A 23,811-nucleotide genomic window follows, 5' to 3' on the forward strand; every position below is an offset into this window, starting at 1 on the left:
ATTATCTATGAGACTCCAAGACGTAGAGAACAGACTTCTGGCTGCCAAGTTAGATGGGGGGTGTGGGAGGGATCTACTGGGGGGTTGGGATTAGGAGATGCAAAGTATTATATATAGAATGCACAAACAACAAGGTCGTACTGTATAGTACATGGCACTATATTCAATATCATGTGATAAACCATAATGGAAAGGAATATGAAGAAGAATATATATATATATGTGTAACTGAATCACTTTGCTGCAAAGTAGAAATTAATACATTGTAAATAAACTATACTTCAATAAAACAAACTAAAAAAATTAAAAATAGAACTGCCATATGATCCAGCAATTCCACTTCTGGGTATAAATCGAAAGGAAATGAAACACTAAGTTGAAAAGACATTTGACCCCCCAAGTTCATAACAGCAGTATTTACAATTAGCAATACATGGAAACAACCTAACTGACCATCAACAGAGGGGTGAATAATTAAGTTGTATTTACATATAAATATACACACACACACATAAAATGGAGTATTATTCAGCCATAGAAAACAAAGAATATTTGATATTTGTGACAACATATATGGATCTTGAGGGCATTATGCTCAGTGAAAAAAGTAAGACAGTGAAAGACAACTGTACTATCTCAGTTGGATGTGTAATCTAAAAACAAAAAACCAAACTCATAGAAAAAGGTATCAGATTCATGATTATCAGAGGCACTGTGTGGGGCAGGGGGAATAGGAGGAAGGTGGTCAAAACCCACAAACTTCCAGTTGCATGATAAATAAGTACTGGTATGTAATGTACAGCATGATGACTACAGCTAACACTTATGTATAATATATATGAAAACTGTTGAGAGGAGATCCTAAGAGGTAACATCACAAGGAAAGTAATTTTTTTCTCCATTATATCTATATGAGATGATGGATGCTAACTAAATTTATAGCAGTAATCATTTAACAGTACATGCAAGTCAAAACCATTATGCTATACACTGTTAACTTATACTGTGATGTATATCAAGTATATCACTAAAACTGGAAGAAGAGATTAAACAAAAAGCATATGAATAACAGTAACTGAGGGGCAATCCTGTGAATAATGATGTAACATGAAATATTGGCAATAATAATAATGTAAACATGGATGCCGTTTAACCAAATTGATAGAGCTCCAGTGAGAGGTTATGGGGTGTTAGAGTGGTTCTCAAAATGTGGTCCCAGGCCAGAGTGTGTGGAGCATCTGGGAACTTGTTAAAAATGCAAATTTTGGGGTCCCAGCCCAGATCCACTGGTTCAGAAGCTCTAGGGGTGGGGTGGGTAATCTGTTTTAACAAGTTTAGCAATGCTAAAGTTCGAGAACTGTGGTAGAGGAAGATAACAGATCAATAGGTATGTTATTTATACACTGAAGTAAACAGCAGAAGCAGCAGCTAAACGTTGAAAAGGTTTACCCCCATACAGGGAAAACTAGACTGCATTAAAAAAAAAAATCAGCGACTTCCCTGGTGGCGCAGTGGTTGGGAATCTGCCTGCCAGTGCAGGGAACATGGGTTCAAGCCCTGGCCCGGGAGGATCCCACATGCTGCAGAGCAACTAAGCCTGTGCACCACAACTACTGAGCCTGTGCTCTAGCACCCGGGAGCCACAACTACTGAGCCCACATGTCTAAAGCCCATGCTCTGCAACAAGAGAAGCTACGGCAATAAGGAGTCCGCACACTGCAACGAAGACTAGCCCCCACTCACTGCAACGAAGACCCAAGGCAGCCAAAAAACAAACAAAAAACCAAATAAAAACTACCTAAAGCTATGTACATTAACTTGGTAAAAAAAAATGATTCTAAGAACTGCCTTAGGGATAGACTTTATTCACTAAGCATGCACTGTGTAGAATGCTCTGAAGTGAAAACATACTAAGTCCTTCAGCAAAGGAATGCAATAAAGAGAGCAATAGCACTGAGCTCTTTGTGGGAAACAGGCTTATAAGGAAGAGTAAAAAGCATAAAAGACAGCAGACCCCAAAACGTGGAACGTACAACCAGGTACTTGCCTACTGATTTGTAAACACTACTGAGGGCAGTCAGGGTACAGTGGCCTGTCCTGGGTGCAACCAGACCTGGGTACTAGTCCTGATATTGGCACTCACTAGAAATAGGGTTGGATTACCTGTCCTTTGAGGGTCATTCCAGCTCAAATTCTATGGCTTTTAGATAGGGCCTGATGGATCTTTCCAGGACCACTGAACACAAAAGGGACCCTAGGCTGGGTAAAAGCTGTCTGCAGAGGGTCTTAAAGAGATATTACTTGCACACCCATGTGCATTGCAGCATTATTCACAATAGCCAAAAGGTGGAAGCGCCCCAGTGTCCATCAACAGAGAATGGATAAATAAAATGTGGCACAATGGAATATTATTCAGCCTTCAAAAGGAAGAAACAATGACATGCTACAACATAGGTGATCTACAACACAGATGAAGACACTATGCTAAGTGAAAATCAAAACTACAATGAGGTAGGTGTGAGGTACCACTTCACACCAATCAGAATGGCCACCATCAAAAAGGCTGCAAATAACAAATGCTGGAGAGGGCGTGGAGAGAAGGGAACCTCCTGCACTGACAGTGGGAACGTAAGCTGGTGCAGCCACTGTGGAAAACAGTGTGGAGGTTCCTCAGAAAACTAAAAACAGAGCTACCAATATGATCCAGCAATCCCACTCCTGGGCATATATCCAGAGAAAACTCTAATTCAGAAAGACACATGCCCCCTATGTTCACAGCAGCACTATTTACAAGAGCTAAGAGTTGGAAACAACCTAAATGTCCACTGACAGATGAACGGATAAAGAAGATGTGAAACATACATACAACGGAATATTACTCAGGCATAAAAAAGACTAATGCTATTTGCAGCAACATGGATGGACCTAGAGATCATCATATCAAGTGAAGTAAGTCAGAAAGAGAATGACAAATACCATATGATATTGCTTATATGTGGAATCTAAAATATGACATGAACTTATCTATGAAAGAGACTCCGAGACATGGAGAACAGACTTCTGGTTGCCAAGGTGGATGGGGGGGTGCAGGATGGATGGATTGGGAGTTTGGGACTAGCAGATGCAAACTATTATATATAGAATGGATAAACAACAAGGTCCTACTATATAGCACAGGGAACTATATTGAATATCCTGTAATAAAGCATAATGGAAAAGAATATGAAAAAGAATGTGCATACACATAACTGAATCACTTTGCTGTACAGAAGAAATTAACACATTTTAAATCAACTATACTTCAATTAAAAAAAAAATGACACTGCTGAGATTGGTTCAAGATGGCAGAGTACAGGGACGTGCTCTCACTCCCAATAGCGAGAGCACTGGAGTCACGGCTGACTGCTGAACAGTCATCAACAAGAAGACACTGGAACTCACCAAAAAAGATACCCCCAGGCAAGGACAAAGGAGAAGCAACAATGAGATGGTAGGAGGGGCACAATCACAATACAATCAAATCCTGTAACTGCTGGGTGGTGACTCACAAACTGGAGAACACTTATACAACAGAACTCCACCCACTGGAGTGAAAGTTCTGAGCCCCGCATCAGGCTTCCCAACCTGGGGATCTAGGAGAAATTCCTAGAGAATCAGACATTGAAGGCTAGTGGGATTTGATTGCAGGACTTTGACAGGACTGGGGGGAAACAGAGACTCCACCCTTGGAGGGCACACACAAAGCAGTGTGTGCATCAGTACACAGGGGAAGGAGCAGTGACCCCACAGGAGACTGAACCAGAACTACCTGCTAGTGTTGGAGGGTCTCCTGCAGAGGCAGGGGGTGCCTGTGGCTCACCGTGGGGACAAGGACACTGGCAGCAGAAGTTCCGGGAAGTACTCCTTGGTGTGAGCCTTCCCAGAGTCTGCCATTAGCCCCACCAAGGAGCTGGATAGGCTCCAGTGCTGGGTGGCTTCAGGCCAAACAACCAACAGGGAGGGAACCCAGCCCCACCCATCAGCAGAAAGGTGGATTAAAGTTTGACTGAGCTCTGCCCACCAGAGCAACACCCAGCTCTACCTACCACCAGTCCCTCCCATCAGAAAGTTTGCCCAAGCCTCTTAGATAGCCTCATCCACCAGAGGGCAGACAGCAGAAGCAAGAGGAACTACAATTCTGCAGCCTGTGGAAGGAAAACCACATTCACAGAAAGATAGACAAAATGAAAAGGCAAAGGACTTTGTACCAGATGAAGGAACAAGATAAAACCCCAGAAAAACAACTAAGTGAAGTGGAGACAGCCAACCTTCCAGAAAAAGAATTCAGAATAGTGATAGTGAAGATGATCCAGGACCTCAGAAAAAGAATGGAGGCAAAGCTCAAGAAGATCCAAGAAAATGTTTAACAAAGACCTAGAAGAATTAAAGAACAAACAGAGATGAACAATACAATAACTGAAATGGAAAATACACTAGAAGGAATGAATAGCAGAATAACTGAGGCAGAAGAACGGATAAGTGACCTGGATGACAGAATGGTGGAATTCACTGCTGCGGAACAGAACAAAGAAAAAAGAATGAAAAGAAATGAAGACAGCCTAAGAGACCTCTGGGACAACATTAAATGCCAACAACATTCGCACTATAGGGGTCCCAGAAGGAGAAGAGAGAAAGGACCCGAGAAAATATTTGAAGAGATTGCAGTCAAAAACTTCCCTAACATGAGAAAGGAAATAGCCACCCAAGTCCAGGAAGCACAGAGAGTCCCAGGCAGTACAAACCCAAGGAGAAATACACGGAAACACATAGTAATCAAATTGGCAAAAATTAAAGACAAAGAAAAATTATTGAAATCAGCAAGGGAAAAACGACAAATAACATGCAAGGGAACTCCCATAACGTTAACAGCTGATTTCTCGGCAGAAACTCTACAAGCCAGAAGGGAGTGGCATGACATATTTAAAGTGATGAAAGGGAAGAACCTTCAACCAAGATAACTCTACCCAGCAAGGATCTCATTCAGATTCGATGGAGAAATCAAAAGCTTTACAGATAAGCAAAAGCTAAGAGAATTCAGCACCACCAAAGCAGCTCTACCACAAATGCTAAAGGAACTTCTCTAAGTGGGAAACACAACAGAAGAAAAGGACCTACAAAAACAAACCCACAAGGGCTTCCCTCGTGGCGCAGTGGTTGAGAGTCTGCCTGCCAATGCAGGGGATGCGGGTTCGAGCCCTGGTCTGGGAGGATACCACATGCAGCAGAGCAACTGGGTGTTAGCCACAACTACTGAGCCTGCGCGTCTGGAGCCTGTGCTCTGCAACAAGAGAGGCCGCAATAGTGAGAGGCCCAGGCACCGCGATGAAGAGTGGCCCATGCTTGCTGCAACTAGAGAAAGCCCTTGCACAGAAACGAAGACCCAGCACAGCCAAAAATAAAATAATAAATAAATAATAAAAAATAAAGGAATTCCTTTAAAAAAAACCCCACAACAATTAAGAAAATGGTAATAGGAACATTCATATTGATAATTACCTTAAACGTGAATGGATTAAATGCTCCAACCAAAAGACACAGGCTCGCTGAATGGATACAAAAACATGACCCATATATATGCTGTCACAAGAGACACAGTTCAGACCTAGGGACACATACAGACTGAAAATGAGGGGATGGAAAAAGATATTCCATGTAAATGGAAATCAAAAGAAAGCTGGAGTAGCAATACTCATATCAGATAAAATAGACTTTAAAATAAAGAAAGTTACAAGAGACAAGGAAGGACACTACATAATGATCAAGGGATAAATCCAAAAAGAAGATATAACAATTATAAGTATATATGCACGCAACATAGGAGCACCTCAATACACAAGGCACTGCTAACAGCTATAAAAGAGGAAATCGACAGTAACACAATAATAGTGGGGAACTTTAACACCTCACTTACACCAATGGACAGATCATCCAGACAGCAAATTAATATGGAAACACAAGCTTTAAATGACACAACAGACCAGACAGATTTCATTAATATTTGTAGGACATTACATCCAAAAACAGCAGATTACACTTTCTTCTCAAGTGCAAACGGAACATTTTCCAGATCACATCTTGGGTCACAAATCAAGCCTCAGTAAATTTAAGAAAATTAAAATCATATCAAGCATCTTTTCTGACCACAATGCTATGAGATTTGAAATCAATTACAGGGAAAAAAACGTAAAAAACACAAACACATGGCTAAACAGTACGTTACTAAAAAACCATGAGATCACTGAAGAAATCAAAGAGGAAGTCAAAATACCTAGAGACAAATGACAATGAAAACACAACAATCCACAACCTATGATATGCAGCAAAGGCAGTTCTCAGAGGGAAGTTTATAGCAATACAAGCCTACCTCAAGAAACAAGAAAAATCTCAAATGAACAATCTAACCTTACACCTAAAGGAACTAGAGAAAGGGGAACAAAAAACCCCCAAAGTTAGCAGAAGGAAAGAAATCATAAAGATCAGAGCAGAAATAAATGAAATAGAAACAAAGAAAACAATAGCAAAGATAAATAAAACTAAAAGCTGCTTCTGTGAAAAGATAAACAAAATTGATAAACCATTAGCCAGACTCATCAAGAAAAAGAGGGAGAGGACTCAATAAAATTAGAAATGAAAAAGGAGATGTTACAACAGACACCACAGAAGTACAAAGCATCCTAAGAGACTACTATAAGCAACTCTATGCCAATAAAATGGACAACCTGGAAGAAGTGGACAAATTCTTAGAAAGGTATAACCTTCCAAGACTGAACCAGGAAGAAATAGAAAAGATGAACAGACCAATCAGAAGTAATGAAATTGAAACTGTGATTAAAAATCTTCCAACAAACAAAAGTCCAGGACCAGACGGCTTCACAGGTGAATTCTATCAAACATTCAGAGAAGAGCTAACAGCCATCCTTCTCAAACTCTTCCAAAAAATTGCAGAGGAAAGAACACTCCCAAACTCATTCTATGAGGCCACCATCACCCTGATTCCAAAACTAGACAAAGATACTACAAAAAAAGAAAATTACAGACCAATATCACTGATGAATATAAATGCAAAAATCCTCAACAAAATACTAGCAAACAGTATCCAAAAACACATTAAAAGGATCATACACCATGATCAAGTGGGATTTATCCCAGGGATGCAAGGATTTTTCAATATACGCAAATCAATCCATGTGATACACCATATTAACAAACTGAAGAAGTAAAACCATATGATCATCTCCATAGATGCAGAAAAAGCTTTTGACAAAATTCAACACTCATTTATAATAAAAACTCTCCAGAAGGTGGGCACAGAGGTGCCTACCTCAACATAATAAAGCCCACCTACGACAAACCCACAGCAAACATCATTCTCAATGGCGAAAAACTGAAAGCATTTCCTCTAAGATCAGGAACAAGACAAGGATGTCCACTCTCACCACTATTACTCAACATAGTTTTGGAAGTCCTAGACACAGCAATCAGAGAAGAAGAAGAAATAAAAGGAATTCAAATTGGAAAAGAAGTAAAACTGTCACTGTTTGCAGATGACATGATACTATACATAGAGAATCTTAAAGATGCCACCAGAAAACTACTAGAGCTAATCAATGAATTTGGTAAAGTTGCAGGATACAAAAGTAATGCACAGAAATCTCTTGCATTCCTATACACTAATGATGAAAAATCTGAAAGAGAAATTAAGGAAACACTCCCATTTACCACTGCCAGAAAAAGAATAAAATACCAAGGAATAAACCTACCTAGGGAGACAAAAGAACTGTACTCAGAAAACTGTAAGACACTGATGAAAGAAATTAAAGATGACACAAACAGATGGAGAGATATACCATGTTCTTGGATTGGAAGAATCAATATTGTGAAAATGACTATACTACGCAAAGCAGTCTACAGATTCAATGCAATCCCTATCAAATTATCAATGGCATTTTTTACAGAACTAGAACAAAAAATCTTAAAACTTGTATGGAGACACAAAAGACCCTGAAATAGCCAAAGCAGTCTTGAGGGAAAAAAACGGAGCTGGAGGAATCAGGCTTCCTGACTTCAGACTATACTACAAAGCTACAGTAATCAAGGCAATATGGTACTGGCACAAGAACAGAAATACAGATCAATGGAACAGGATAGAAAGCCCAGAGATAAACCCACGCACCTATGGTCAACCTAATCTATGACAAAGGAGGCAAGGATATGCAATGGAGAAAAGACAGTCTCTTCAATAAGTACTGCTGGGAAAACTGGACAGCTACATGTAAAAGAAGGAAATTAGAACACTCCCTAACACCGTATACAAAAATAAACTCAAAATGGATTACAGACCTAAATGTAAGACTGGACACTATAAAACTCTTAGAGGAAAACATAGGAAGAACACTCTTTGACAAAAATCACAGCAAGATCTTTTTTGATCCACCTCCTAGAGTAATGGAAATAAAAACAAAAATAAACAAATGGGACCTAATGAAACTTCAAAGCTTTTGCACAGTAAAGGAAACTACATACAAGATGAAAGCCCTCAGAATGGGAGAGAATATTTGCAAAGGAATTATTGGACAGAGGATTAATCTCCAAAATATATAAACAGCTCATGCAGCTCAATATTAACAAAACAAACAATCCAATCAAAAAATGGGCAGAGGACCTACATAGACATTTCTCCATAGAAGACATTGGGATGGCTAAGAAGCACATGAAAAGCTGCTTAACACCACTAATTATTAGAGAAATGCAAATCAAAACTACAATGAGGTATCACCTCACACCAGTGAGAATGGGCATCATCAGAAAATCTACAAGCAACAAAGGCTGGAGAGGGTGTGGAGAAAAGCGAACCCTCTTGCACTGTTGGTAGGAATGTAAATTGATACAGCCACTATGGAGAACAGTATGGAGGTTCCTTAAGAAACTAAAAATAGAATTACCATATGACCCAGCAATCCCACTACTGGGCATATACCCAGAGGAAACCATAATTTAAAAAGACACATGCACCCCAATGTTCATTTCAGCACTATTTACAATAGCCAGGTCATGGAAGCAACCTAAATGCCCATTGACAGACGAATGGATAAAGAAGATGTGGTACATATATACAATGGAATATTACTCAGCCATAAAAAGGAACAAAATGGGGTCATTTGTAGAGACAGGGATGGATCCAGAGACTGTCATACAGAGTGAAGTAAGTCAGAAAGAGAAAAATAAATATCGTATATTAATGCATATATCTGGAACCTAGAAAAATGGTACAGATGAACCAGTCTGCAAGGCAGAAATTGAAACACAAATGTAGACAACAAACGTATGGACACCAAGGGGGGAAAGTGGAGGGTGGTGGTGGTGGTGGTGTGATGAATTGGGAGATTGGGATTGACATGTATATACTAATATGTATAAAATGCATAACTAATGAGAACCTGCCATATAAAAAAATAAAGTACAAAAATTCAAAAAAAAAGAAAAAGACACTGTGCTAAGTGAAACAAGCCAGTCACAAAAAAACAAATTCCTTATAATTCTACTTACAGGAAGTCCTTACAGTAGTCCATTCATAGAGACAGAGAACAAAATGGGGGCTGCTCGGGGCTGGGGGAGGGGGAATGGGGAGGTGCTGTTTGAAGAGCACAGAATTTCAGTTTGGGATGAAGAGCTCTGGGTTGATGACAGTGATGACTGCAGGATAACGTGGATGTATCAATACTTAACACTATAGAACTGTACACTTAAAAGAAGTTAAGATGGTAAACTCTGTTATATGTATTTTACATATAACTAAACGTTACCATGAAGATGAGGTTGTCAAATGGTCAGGGTGATGGACTGCCAGGGTGGTGGCTTTGGATTTACCTTGGCTCTCATTATTGGCTAGGCCACTGAACAGCTTCATGACCCCTGTGCAAGTCAAATCTCTGTCACCCTCTCTATCTGTGTAAGGGGGATATACAACCCCTCGGGTTTGGGTGGGGGGTCGTAAGAATTAATGATGTAAATAAGAGACATGCTCAAAACAGTCTTCATTCAGGTTCCTCCCAACCCTGGCATTAGATGGAAGATTCAACTGTGCCCTCTACTGGACAAACTAAAGATAAACAGGGCCCTGTGTGCCATGCCATGGAAATAGGGTGTATGTACCTTATTATCTCCGCCTGAGACAGCTAGGATGTTGGCTGTGATGGACCAGCTCACGTGCCATACAACATCATTGAACTTGTGCAGCAGTTTGGGGGACCACGCATTGCCCGAGGCATCATCACAGGTCCAAATGAACACTCGACCATCCTGGGAAAAGACAGGCTAGAGTCAGGAGACGAGGGCAGCAATCCTGCCCTGGTGATATCCTCTCAATCTGGAGCTACACTGGACTTTCGCAGGAATAGGGTGGGGGATTCAGGGCAAAGCACAGCCAAGGACCTCCTCAGTGTTCACAGCTTTGAGGACTAATTTCCAGCCCAGCACCCTTGCTTTTATCCCTTTACCCCAGGAACACACTTCAAATTGGTCAGGAGTCTCCCAGGTTCCTTTCCTCATACTGGTTTCATTGTCTGCACTGCTAATTCTCAAATTTTCTCTGGGGCTTTCCTGACATCTGCCAAGTAACTTCGTTGTTTTGGCTCCCTCTGGCTCTGTACTTTCTCAACTGAATGGGTATAGCTGTCTAAAAGCCAAGCTCAGATAATGAGATGGGACCAAGAAACAAAACAACATACACACACACACAAAACAAACTAAAACAGAACAAACAGACTTAACTTTTACATCATTTAAGCCTGTTCTACTTGGTCCTCTCAAATTTAGGACCAAGTAGAAAAGGCTCAAATGACGTAAAAGGCCAGGCTTAACTCTCATCTTGGGTGTTAGCATATAATTAAAAGCTTATCCTTGGTCTTACTTTTGTTATCTGTCTGGGAATAGTGAGTAGGTCGACGAGCCCAAGGTCTTACAATTTCCCGTTGCTCCTGGTCCTTGCTTGGGAACACTCTCAGAATGATGCCTGGGTACCTCCATTCCCTATCCACAAAAGGGTCAGGAGGGGAAACTAGTCGTGAATTTGGTGTTGCTCTTGGCTCAGTGGAAGAAAGCCACTGTGGCTTCTGACCAAGGCTTCACTGCGTGATGACCGGGCTCCAGGTGCTCGCTTATTTATTTTTTTAAATTTTTTTTTGGTACGCGGGCCTCTCACTGTTGTGGCCTCTCCCGTTGCGGAGCACAGGCTCCGGACGCGCAGGCTCAGCAGCCATGGCTCACGGGCCCAGCTGCTCCGCGGCATGTGGGATCTTCCCAGACCAGGGCACAAACCCGTGTCCCCTGCATCGGCAGGCGGACTCCCAACCACTGTGCCACCAGGGAAGCCCCCCAGGTGCTCCCTTATTTACAATGGTCTACAGTTGCCTGTCTCCTGCCCTTCCCCTTCAAGGATTTCCCCTAGGGGAACTGTAAGGGCTGATGGGACTTCCTGAGATTAACTAACACAGGATGCTTGCACAGGTCTGAGCTGACCTGGGAGCAGCTGGCGATGGTGCTGGTGGGCAGGCCGATGGAGGGGGCCCAGGCCACATCTCGAACCCAGTCACTGTGCGCTTCCAACTTCTGCTCCTCCTTCCACTGGCCGTCCTCTTCCTCCCTAACAGGGGAGATGGTGGGGAGAATTCAGTAGGCAGCAGCCCAGGTGCCATTCCCACAGCTCCATTCCTCCCCCACTCCACAGGCTCCACAGGGGTGGAGAAGCTATTCCACCTTTCTGATAACATTTGCTGAACCTACAGAATTTTATTCAGTTCACCAGCTATAAAGAAGCCCTCCAGGAAATGCTCTGTTCCTCCACAGCCAACAAGTCGGCTCTAGCAGTTGTGAATTAGGAAGAGTCAAAGCTCCTGAGTAAAGGGCAAGTTTTTTTTTTTTAAAAAAAGGATGTCCTCTGAGAGATTGAAGACAGTATTCTATGGGCAGAAGGGAAAAAGACAGTTGGTCCCGTTTCTGGTGAACTGAGGCTGAGTCGTGGTAGGGTAGAAGGTGAGAAGTGTCCCCTTGAGAAGTTCACCAGCCCCACTTACTTCCACAGTTTGATGAGGTTGTCACAGCCGCCTGATGCGAACTTCTTGATGTAGTTGGGCTTCTGCCCAGATGGCTGGTCTATGAGGCTTCCAGGTATGACAGCAGGGGCCCAGCTGACGGCATTGCAGCCAATCTGTAAGGAGGGGGAAGGGGGACTTGTGGTGACTCTGCCCCTTTGCCTGGCAAAAGGATACTGCTTCTGCAGACCCAACGCTGATGTTTATGCCCTCTGCAATTCTCAGGACTGGATTATGCAGGGCAGCTGTTTTTTTTTTTTTTGGCGGTACGCGGGCCTCTCACTGTTGTGGCCTCTCCGGTTGCAGAGCACAGGCTCCGGACGCACAGGCTCAGCGGCCATGGCTCACGGGCCCAGCCACTCTGCGGCATATGGGATCTTCCTGGACCGGGGCATGAACCCGTGTCCCCTGCATTGGCAGGCGGACTCTCAACCACTGCGCCACCAGGGAAGCCCAGGGCAGCTGTTTTAATGAACTAAGGATTAGCCACCCAGAACTCCTCTTCAAGGATTCCTAACAGTGCATGTATTTTTCAGCACATGTATTTAAAGAAGGAATTAGGGAATCTCAGGAATCTAAGAAAAGAACATTTTCCAAACATACGAAGGGAGGGCACAGATTCAGAAAACCACACAAAGTAAATATATGGATTAATGAATTACTCTAAAGCACTCTTGTAATCACTCCCAGGTCAAGAAATAAAACTACCATTTACCCAAGAAGCCCTATCATTTATGTCCTTCCTGAATCATAGCCCCTCTGTTCTCCTGTAAGTAACCATTATTTTGATTTCTAACGTCTATTTTTTAGCTTTGTCATCCAAATGTGCATCCCTAGGTGCTAGTTTAGTTTTGCCATTTAAAATTTTGTTTAAATTGCAATATTCTCTTTTTTACTGAAATACAGTTGATTTGCAATACCATGTTAGTTTCAGGTGTATAGCAAATTAATTGAGTTATACATATACATTCTTTTTCAGATTCTTGTCCATTATAGGTTATTACAAGACATTGAATAGAGTTCCCTGTGCTATATAGTAAATCCTTGTTGGTTATCTATTTTATATACAGTAGTATGTATCTGTTAATCCAAAACTCCTAATTTATCCTTCTTCCTTTCCCCTTTCGTAACCACAAGTTGGTTTTCTTTATTTTTTTTGGCCACACCATGCGGCATGCAGGATCTTAGTTCCCTAACCAGGATTGAACCTGTGCCCCCTGTATTGGGAGCATGGAGTCTTAACCACTGGACCACCACGGAAGTCCCATAGATTTGTTTTCTATGTCTGTGAGTCTATTTCTGTCTTGTATCATTTTTTTAAGATTCCACATATAAGAGATATCATATGGTATTTGTCTTTCTCTGACTTAACTTCATTTGTATGATAATCTCTAGGTCCATCCATGTTGCTACAAATGGCATTATTTCATTCTTTTTATGGCTGAGTAATATTCCATTGTAAATATGTACACATCTTCTTTATCCATTCGTCTGTCGATGGACACTTAGGTTGTTTCCATGTCTTGGCTATTATAAACAGTGCTGCTATGAACACTGTGGTGCATGTATCTTTTGGAATTAGAGTTTTTGTATTGTCTGGATATATGCCCAGGAGTGGGATTTCTGGGTCATATGGTAGCTCTGTTTTTAGTTTTTTAAGGAATCTCCATATTGCTCTCCATAGTGGCTGCATCAATTTACGTTCCCACCAGCAGTGCAGGACGGTTCCCTTTTCTCCACACTCTCTCTAGCATTTATTATTTGTAGATTTTTTGATGATGGTTATTCTGACGAGTGTGAGTAAACATTTTTTTGATGTTTCTTGCATCTTCTAATTTATAGATTCCCCATCTGATCTTACTGGATCAGACTCAGGTTTCTTCCCTTTGCCAAGACTACAGGTGGTGGTGGTGTGTTCCTTCGTCAGGAGGCACATGATGTCAGACTGTCTCTCTTTTTATGTTATTACCACCTGTCAATAATTTACGCCTCTCTCAATTCACTGGGCATTACAAAATGGTGATACTGTCATTCTATTCATTTATTTGTCATTTATTACATGGAATACTCTAGACAGGGGCAATTTCACTCATTAATATTTGCTTCCCGAGGGGTACAGATCAGATAAGAAAGGCAAGATAAATGCTTGATTCTTTCTGAACTAGTTCTGTCATTCTCCAAAGATGACTGATTCTCTTTTAAGTATCAGGATGAACTCATGGATTGAAGCATAATTGACAGGTTTCAGTTCACTGCCATTATTCTAATTTTTTACACTCAAACTGCCCATCTTTGGCAGTGTGAGCCTGTTCACGTTAGCTCCTTTGACATAACCCTAGTATGTCAAAGAGTATGTCACTGATCATTTCTACCTGGTATGACAAGATGTTTGTACTTTTCCTGCCTGAGACCTGGGATCAGCCATTTCTTCAAGAGCTCTGGTTTCTTTTAGTGAGAAATTGTATTTCAAGTGTATTTCTGGTGCTAGGGATGCTCACTGGTACATAATTATTTATTTTATTTCATTTAACACACAGCAGAATAGTCTCAGAATAATATTGTCAATATGATTACTAATAACATTTAAAAAAGTATTTGCAATGCCCTCCCCATTCCCCGCCCGTTTTTTTTTTGGGGGGGGTTCATGTGAATGGTACCAGCTGCTTGTGCTGCACACTGTTTTTTTTTAACAGTTATACTCTATCTATCTTAGCCGAGCACACGATCAGGACCTTGTTTAGTCTTAGTTCTTTAAAATTAACTGTATATTTAAATGGATGTCTTTCTAGTCATTTTTGTTGTCTAAAACTTATTCTTTAATAGATACCTCAGGCAGGGCTCATGGAAACAACAGTCCTTGAGTTCTTGCATACTGGAAACAGTGCATTCTTTACACTCCATTTTTTTTTTTTTTTTTTTTTTTTTGCGGTACGCGGGCCTCTCACTGCTGTGGTCCCTCCCGTTGTGGAGCACAGGCTCCAGACGTGCAGGCTCAGTGGCCATGGCTCACGGGCCCAGCCACTCCACGGCATGTGGGATCCTCCCGGACCGGGACACGAACCCACGTCCCCTGCATCGGCAGGCGGACTTTCAACCACTGCGCCACCAGGGAAGCCCCCTACACTCCAAATTTTAAAGAAAGATCTAATTGACATTAACAGAACATAAAGTGCACAAGTTGATGAACTTTGACATCAGTATGCTCTGTAAAACCATCACTACAATCAAGATAACAAATGAATCTCAAAGTGATGAAAGAAAAAAAAAATTCCAACCAAGAATACTCTACCTGGCAAAGTTACTGTTCAGAATTAAAGGAAAGATAGTTTTCCAGATAAGCAAAAGCTAAAGGAGTTCACCACCACTAAAATGGCCTTACAAGAAATGTTAAAGGGACTTCTTTAAGCTGAAAAGAAAGGGTGCTAATTAGTAACAAGAAAACATATGAAAGTATAAATCTTCCATACGTTTTATACTCATAAGGTAAATATATATTAAAGGCAGTGGATTAATTGCTTATGAAGCTATTATGAAGGTTAAAAAAAATAAAAACTGTAACTACAGTAATTAAAGATACACAAGATAAAAAGATGTAAAATGTGACATCAAAACATAAAAGGTGGGTGGGGAGTGTAAAAATGTAGAGCTTTAGGGACTTCCCTAGTGGTCCAGTGGGTAAGACTCTGCACTCCCAATGCAGGGGGCCCGGGTTTGTTCCCTGGTTAGGGAACTAGATCCTACACGCATGCCACAACTAAGAAGTCTGCATGCTGCAACTAAGAGTCTGCATGCTACAACTAAGAAGTCTGCATGCTGCAGTGAAGACCTGGCATGGTGAAAATAAATAAATAGGTAAATAAATAAATTAAAAAAATATATATTTTTTTAAAATGTAGAGCTTTAGAATGGGTTCAAACTTAAGTTGTAATCAACTTAAAATAGACTATTAATATGGGTTGTTATATATGTAAACTTCATTGTAAGGACAAAGCAAAAACCTATAGTAGATACACAAAAGATAATGAGAAAGGAATCTAAGCTTACCATTAAAGGTCATCAAACCACAAAGGAAGAGAGCAAAAGAACTATAAAAAGCCAGAAAAAAACAAAATGGCAATAAGTACATACCTATCAATAATTACTTTAAATGTAAATGGACTGAATTCTCCAATCAAAAGACATCATAGAGTGGCTGACTGGATTATAAAAACAAGAACCATCTGTATGCTGCCTATAAGAAACTAACTTCAGATTTAAGGACACTCACAGACTGAAAAAATAAGGGATAGAAAAAGATATTCCATGCAAATGGAAACCAAAAAAGCTGGGGTAGCTATACTTGTATCAGACAAAATAGACTTTAATACAGGGACTGTAATAAGAGACAAAGAAGGGCATTAGATAATGATAAAGGAGTCAATTCAACAAGAGGATGTAACATTTGTAAACATTTATGCACTCAACACAGGAAACCCAAAATATATAAAGCAAATACTAACAGACTTAAAAGGAGATATAGGCAGCAATATAATAATAGTAGGGTTATGTCAATGGATAGATCATCCAGACAGAAAATGGCCTTAAAGGACACATTAGACCAGATGGACTTTACAGATATATAGAGAACGTTCCAACCAAAAGTAGCAGAATACAGGCATACCTCACTTTATTGTGTCTTGTTTCACTGCGCTTGATAGATACTGAGTTCTTCACAAACTGAAGGTTGTGGCAACCCTATGTCAAGCAAGTCAATTGGCGTCATTTTTCCAACAGCATTTACTCACTTCCTGTCTGTGTGTCACATTTTGGTAATTCTTGCAATATTTGAAACTTATTATTACATTTGTTTTGGTGACCTGTGATGAGTGATCTTTGATGTTACTGATGCAAAAAGATTAGGACTTGTTAAAGGCTCAGATGATGGTTAGTTTTTTCACCTATAAAGCATTTTTATTTATTTATTTATTTATTTATTTATTTGCTGTACGCGGGCCTCTCACTGCTGTGGCCTCTCCCGTTGCGGAGCACAGGCTCCGGACACACAGGCTCCGCGGCCATGGCTCGCGGGCCCAGCCGCTCCGCGGCATGTGGGATCTTCCGGGATCGGGGCACAAACCTGTGTCCCCTGCATCGGCAGGCGGACTCTCAACCACTGCGCCACCAGGGAAGCCCTATAAAGCATTTTTAAATTAAAGTATGTACATTGTTTTAGACATAATGCTATTATTGTACACTCAGTAGACTAGGAGAGTTTAAACATAACTTTTATGTGCATTGGGAAATCAGGAAAGTCATGTGACTCCCTTTATTGTGATATTCGCTTTATTGTGGTGGTCTGGAACCGAACCTGCACTATCTCCATGGTATGCCTATATATTTTCTTCTCAAATACACATGGAACGTTATCCAGGATAGACCATATGTTAGGCCAAAAAAAGTCTTAATAAACTTAAGAAGACTGAAATCCTATCAAGCATCTTTTCTGACCAAAATGATATGAAACTAGAAATCAATTACAAGAAGAAAACTGGAAAATCCACAAATATGTGTAGAATAAACAACATGTTACTGACCAACCAATGGGTTAACAAAGAAATCAAAAGAGTAGGGCTTCCCTGGTGGCGCAGTGGTTGAGAGTCTGCCTGCTGATGCAGGGGACACGGGTTCGTGCCCCAGTCCGGGAAGATCCCACATGCCGCGGAGCAGCTGGGACCCGTGAGCCATGGCCGCTGAGCCTGTGCGTCTGGAGCCTGTGCTCCGCAACAGGAGAGGCCACAACAGTGAGAGGCCCGTGTACCGCAAAAAAAAAAAAAAAAAAAAGAAATCAAAAGAGTAATAAAAAAAATACTTTCAGACAACTGAAAATGGAAATACAACACACCAAGATTTATGGGATGCAGTAAAAGTAGTTCTAAGAGGGAAGTTCACAGTGATAAATACCCACCTGAAGAAACAAACAAACGAGATCTCAAAAACACCCTAACTTTACACCTCAAGGAACCAGAAAAAGAACAAATGAAGCCCAAAGTCAGTGGAAGGAAGGAAACAACAAAAATCAGAGCAGAAATAAATGAAATACAGACTGATACCACAAAAATACAAAGGATCATCAGAGTCCACTATGAACAATAATATGCAAATAAATGACAACCTAGAGGTAATGGATAAATTCCTAGAAACACAGAACATTCCAAGACTGAATCATGAAGAAACAGAAAATCTAAAAGGGCCAATAACTATGAACAAAGATGATAAAATCCTCAACAAAATACCAGCAAACCAAATTCAACAATACATTAAAAGGATCATACACCATGATCAAGTGAGATGTATTCCAGGGATGCAAGGTTGGTTTACCACCCACAAATCAATCCAGGTGATACAAAACATTAACAAAATGAAGGATAAAAATCATATAATTATCTGAATAGATGCAGAAAAAGCATTTGATTAAAGTCAGCATCCATTTATGATAAAACTCTCAACGAAGTGGGTATAGAAGGTATGTACCTCAACATAATAGAGGCCATATATGACAAGCCCATAGCTAACATCATACTCAATAGTGAAAAGTTGAAAGTTTTTCCTCTAAGATCAGGAACAGGACAGAGATGTCCATGCTTGCCACTTTTACTCATTAAAGTATTGGAAGTCCCAACCAGAGCAATCAAGCAAGAAAAAGAAATAAAAGCCATCCAAATTGGAAAGGAAAATGTAAAACTGTCAGTATTTGGAGATGACATGATATTATATATAGAACATCCTCAAGACTCCACCAAAAAACTGTTAGAAATAATAAACGAATTTAATAAATCTGCAGGAAAAAAAATCAATGTACAAAAATCTCTTGCATTTCTATACACTAACAATGAACTATCAGAAAAGAAATTATGAAAACAATCCATTTACAATTGCACCAAAAAGAATAAAATACCGGGCTTCCCTGGTGGCACAGTGGTTGAAAGTCCACCTGCCGATGCAGGGGACATGGGTTCGTGCCCCGGTCCAGGAAGATCCCACATGCTGCGGAGCGGCTAGGCCCGTGAGCCATGGCCGCTGAGCCTGCACGTCCGGAGCCTATGCTCCGCAATGGGAGAGGTCACAACAGTGAGAGGCCCGCGTACCGCCAAAAAAAAAAAAGAAAAAAGAATAAAATACCTAGGAATAAATTTAACCAATGAGGACAATGATGAAAGAAATTAAAGACAACACAAATGAAAGATATTTATGCAGATGGATTGGAAGAAATAATATTGCTAAAGTGTCCATACTACCCAAAGCAATCTACAGATTCCATGCAATTTCTATCAAAATTCCAATGCTATTTTTCACAGTACAATCCTAAAATTTAAATTGTTTGTTTAGAACAAACAATCCTAAAATTTGTATGGAATCACAAAAGACCCCTTTATTAAAAAGATACAGTGATCAAACAGTATGGTATTGGCATTAAAAACAGACACATACTCTTTACAACACTGTTACTGGCTATCTACAATTTACTTGTCTACCTGATATTTTCTACCATCACTAAAATGTAAAACAAAAACAAAAACAAAAAACAAACAAAAAACCAACCAGACACATAGATCAATGGAACAGAACAGAGAACCCAGAAATAAACCCATGCATATGTGGCCAATTAATTTATGATAAAGGAGCCAAGAATATACAATGGGGAAAGGACAGTCTCTTCAACAGACAGTGTTGGGAAAACTTGACAGCCACATATCAAAGAACGAAACTGGACCACTATCTTACACTGTACATAAAAATGAACTCAAAATGGATTAAAGAATGTGAGACCTGAAGCCATAAAACTCCTAAAGGCAAACATAAGTGCTAAGCTCCTTGACATTGATCTTGGTGATGATTTTCTGGGTCTGACTCCAAAAGCAAAGGCAACATAAGCAAAAATAAGGGGAACTAGATCAAACAAAAAGCTTCTGTATAGCAAAAGAAATCATCAACAAAGTGAAAAGGCAACCTACGGAATGGGAAAGAATATTTGTAAACCATGTATCTAATAAGGGGTCAATATCAAAAATATAAAAGAATTCATACAACTCAGTAATAAAACCAAATAATTCAACTTAAAAATGGCAGAGGATCTGAATATATGGTTTTCCCAAGAAGATACACAGATGGGTCAACAAGTACATGAAAAGATGTTCAACATCACTAATCATCAGGGAAATGCAAATCAAAACCACAATGAGATATCACCTCACATCTGTCAAGAATAGCTATTATCAAACAGACAAGAAACAGCAAGTGTGGAGAAAAGGGAACCTCTTTGTGCACAGTTGGTGAGAATGTAAATTGGTGCAGCCACTATGGAAAACAGTATGGAGGATCCTCAAAAAATGAAAAAGAGAACTATCTTATGACCCACCAATTCCACTTCTGGCTATTTATACCAAAAAACAAACAAAACCCCAACAAAACCCCCTTAATTCAAAATATATCTGCACACCACCCCCCATGCTCACTGCAGCATTATTTATAATAGCCAAGATATGCAAACAAGCTAAGTGTCCATCAATGGATGAATGGTTAAATAGGTGGGGTGTGTACACACACACACAGGAATATTATTCAGCCATAAAAAAGAATGAAATCTTACCAACTGCAACAACATGGATTGTCCTTGAGGGCATAATGCTAAGTGAAATAAGCCAGAAAGAAAAAGACAAAAACTGTATGATCTCACTTACCTGTGAAATTAATAAAAACCCCCAAGCTCATGGATACAAAGAACAGATTGGTGGTTTCCAGAAGTGGGGATGAGGGATGGGCAAAATGGGTGAAAGAGGTCAAAAGGTATAACCTTTCAGTTATAACAGCCTATAGGCTCTGGTGCTGGGACGCCTCAGGCTAAACAACTAACAGGGCAGGAACACAGCCCCACCCATCAGCATACAGGCTGCCTAAAGTCTTCCTGAGCCCACAGCCGGCCCTGCCCACCAGAAGTATAAGACCCAGCTCTGTCTACCAGTCCCTCCCATCAAGAAGCCTGCAGAAGCCTCTCAGACCAGCCTCATCCACCAGAAGCAAGAAGAACTACAACCCTGCAGCCTGCAGAACAGAAAATGCAATCACAGAAAGTTAGACAAAATGAGACGGCAGAGGAATATGTCCCAGACAAAGGAACAAAATAAAACCCCAGAACAACAACTAAGTGAACTGGAGATAGGCAATATACCCAAAAAAGAATTCAGAGTAATGATAGTAAAGATGATCCAAGATCTTGGAAAAAGAATGGAGGCACAGGCTGAGAAGATACAAGAAATGTTTACTAAAGGGCTAGAAGATCTAAAGAACAAAGAGAGATGAAAATACAATAACTGAAATGAAAAATAAACTAGAAGGAATCAATAGCAGAATAAGTGAGGCAGAAGAACGGTTAAGTGAGCTGGAAGACAGAATGGTGGAAATCACTGCCACGGAACAGAATAAAGAAAAAAGAATGAAGAGAAATGAAGACAGTCTAAGAGACCTCTGTCACAACATTAAATGCACCAACATTCACATTATACGGGTCCCAGAAGGAGAAGAGAGAGAGAGAGGACCTGAGAAAATATTTGAAGAGATAATAGCTGAAGACTTCCCTAACATGGGAAAGGAAACAGTCACCCAAGTGCAGGAAGTGCAGAGTCCCAGGCAGACTAAACCCAAGGAGGAACAGGCTGAGACACATAATAATCAAACTGACAAAAATTAAAGACAGAGAAAACATTACAAGCAACAAGGGAAAAAGAATAAATAACACACAAGGGGAATTCCCATAAGGTTATCAGCTGATTTTTAAGCAGAAACCCTGCAGGCCAGAAGGGAGTGGCACAATATATTTAAAGTGATGAAAGGGAAGAACCTACAACCAAGAATACTGTACCCAGCAAGGCTCTCATTCAGATTCGATGGAGAAATCACAAGCTTTACTGACAAGCAAAAGCTAAGAGGTTTCAGCACCACCAGACAGCTTTGCAACAAATGCTAGAGGAACTTTTCTAGGCGTGGGAAAAAAAGGCCACAACTAGAAACAGGAAAATTATGAATAGAAAAGCTCACCAGTAAAGGCAAACATACAGTAAAGGTAGGAAATCATTCACACACAAATATGACATCAAAACCAGCAATCATGAGAAGAGGAGAGGACAAATGCAGGATACTGGAAATGCATTTAAAATGAAAAGACCAGCAACTTAAAACAACCTTGTTTATATACAGACTGCTATACCAAAACCTCATGGTAACCACAAACTGAAAATCTACAATAGATACACACACAAAAAAGAAAAAGGAATCTAAATGCAACACTAAAGTTAGTCATCAAATCACAAGAGAAAACCAAAGGAGGATGGGGAGAAAAAAGACCTACAAAAACAAATCCACAACAATTAGCAAAATGGCAGTAAGAACATACATATCAGTAATTACCTCAAACATAAGTGGATTAAATGCTCCAACCAAAAGACAGCCTGGCTGAATGGATACAAACTTTCAGTTATAAAATAAGTAAGTCATGGGGATGTGATATACAGCTTGGTGACTAGTTAATACCTCAATAAAAAAAAGAAGTGATTAAAAAGATAATTACTGGTAAAAGAGAGAATGAACACATCTATCATCCCCAAGTTTCCTGGGATCCCTTTGCAATCCATCTCTGCTGCCCACCTCCCCACGCTCAGCAACCACGGATCTGCTGTCACTACACTTTGCTCTTCCATACAATGAAATCACAGTATGTACTTTTTGCCTGATTTTTTTCCAGTCAGCGTAAGTATTTTAAAATTCATTTATCTTGTGTTTATCAATAGTCATTTCTTTTTATTGCTAGGTAGCATTTCTGTAGTATGGATATACCACAATTTGTTGACCCATTCACCTGTTCATACACATTTGGATTATTTCCAGGTTTTGGCTATTAAAGTGGCTATGAACTTCTGTATTTAAGTCTTTGTGTGAACTTGAAAGTCAACTTTGCTAGTCATAAATCCTTTGCTCACACATTCTTTCCTTGAGTATTGTAAATGTGTTCTCCATTTTCTCATGCACAGATCATTGCTGTTGAAAAGCCAGATAATCCAATTGTTTCCCTTGTAAGTTCCATGGCTCCTTTTGCCTAGATGCCCAAAGGACTTTTTTTTTTTTCCTTTAAGGCCAGTAATTTCACTGTACTTAGGTCTTTTTGCTGGTGATTCTGGGTTGATAGTCAAGTATAGGGTATGTTCTCTCAATATGTAGTTTCAAATATTGTTTTTAAATTTTAAGGTAGTTTTCTTGAATCAGTTTTTAGTATCTGTTCTGTTTTCTTCTTCTGGAATCCTAATATTCACGTTTGATCTCTGCTTGTCTTCACTTTTTGTCAAAATCTTTTTATTTCTTCATTTTTTCTTTTTTTCCTTTTTCACACTATTTCTCTTAAGGCATTATCTGTTGTGTTTGTTTGCTCTGGTATTCCTTCTAGTTTAGTCTTTATTTGTGAAATAATTTTTAATTTCTAACTCTTTCCTGAGTTCTGTCACCTCATTTCTTCTAAGTCTTTCTAATTTTGATTTATGCTATTTTTTAATGTCTTATGTCATTTAAAAAAAGTCTCTTAGCTTGATTGGAAATAGTGGGTGACAACTGGTTCTGTTTTTGTGGGCATGTCTTTCTTCCACTGCCTGTGAGAATGTTA

The 23,811-nt window shown here is 40.0% G+C and overlaps 1 protein-coding gene across 1 annotated transcript in view; it reads right to left on the reverse strand.

Annotated features, from left to right (window-relative positions):
* Window positions 1-23,811, reverse strand: part of SEC13 (SEC13 homolog, nuclear pore and COPII coat complex component) — a 47,277-nt gene that overhangs the window by 4,801 nt on the left and 18,665 nt on the right. Inside the window, exons 6-8 of the mRNA XM_060110180.1 lie at window positions 12,111-12,244; window positions 11,557-11,680; window positions 10,192-10,338 (exon numbers count right to left, since the gene is read on the reverse strand). Of these exons, the coding sequence (XP_059966163.1) occupies window positions 10,192-10,338; window positions 11,557-11,680; window positions 12,111-12,244 (405 nt within the window). The remainder of the gene's footprint in view (window positions 1-10,191; window positions 10,339-11,556; window positions 11,681-12,110; window positions 12,245-23,811) is intronic.

This window comes from Mesoplodon densirostris, chromosome 10 (assembly GCF_025265405.1).
Source record: "Mesoplodon densirostris isolate mMesDen1 chromosome 10, mMesDen1 primary haplotype, whole genome shotgun sequence".
NCBI classification, from domain to species: domain Eukaryota; kingdom Metazoa; phylum Chordata; class Mammalia; order Artiodactyla; family Ziphiidae; genus Mesoplodon; species Mesoplodon densirostris.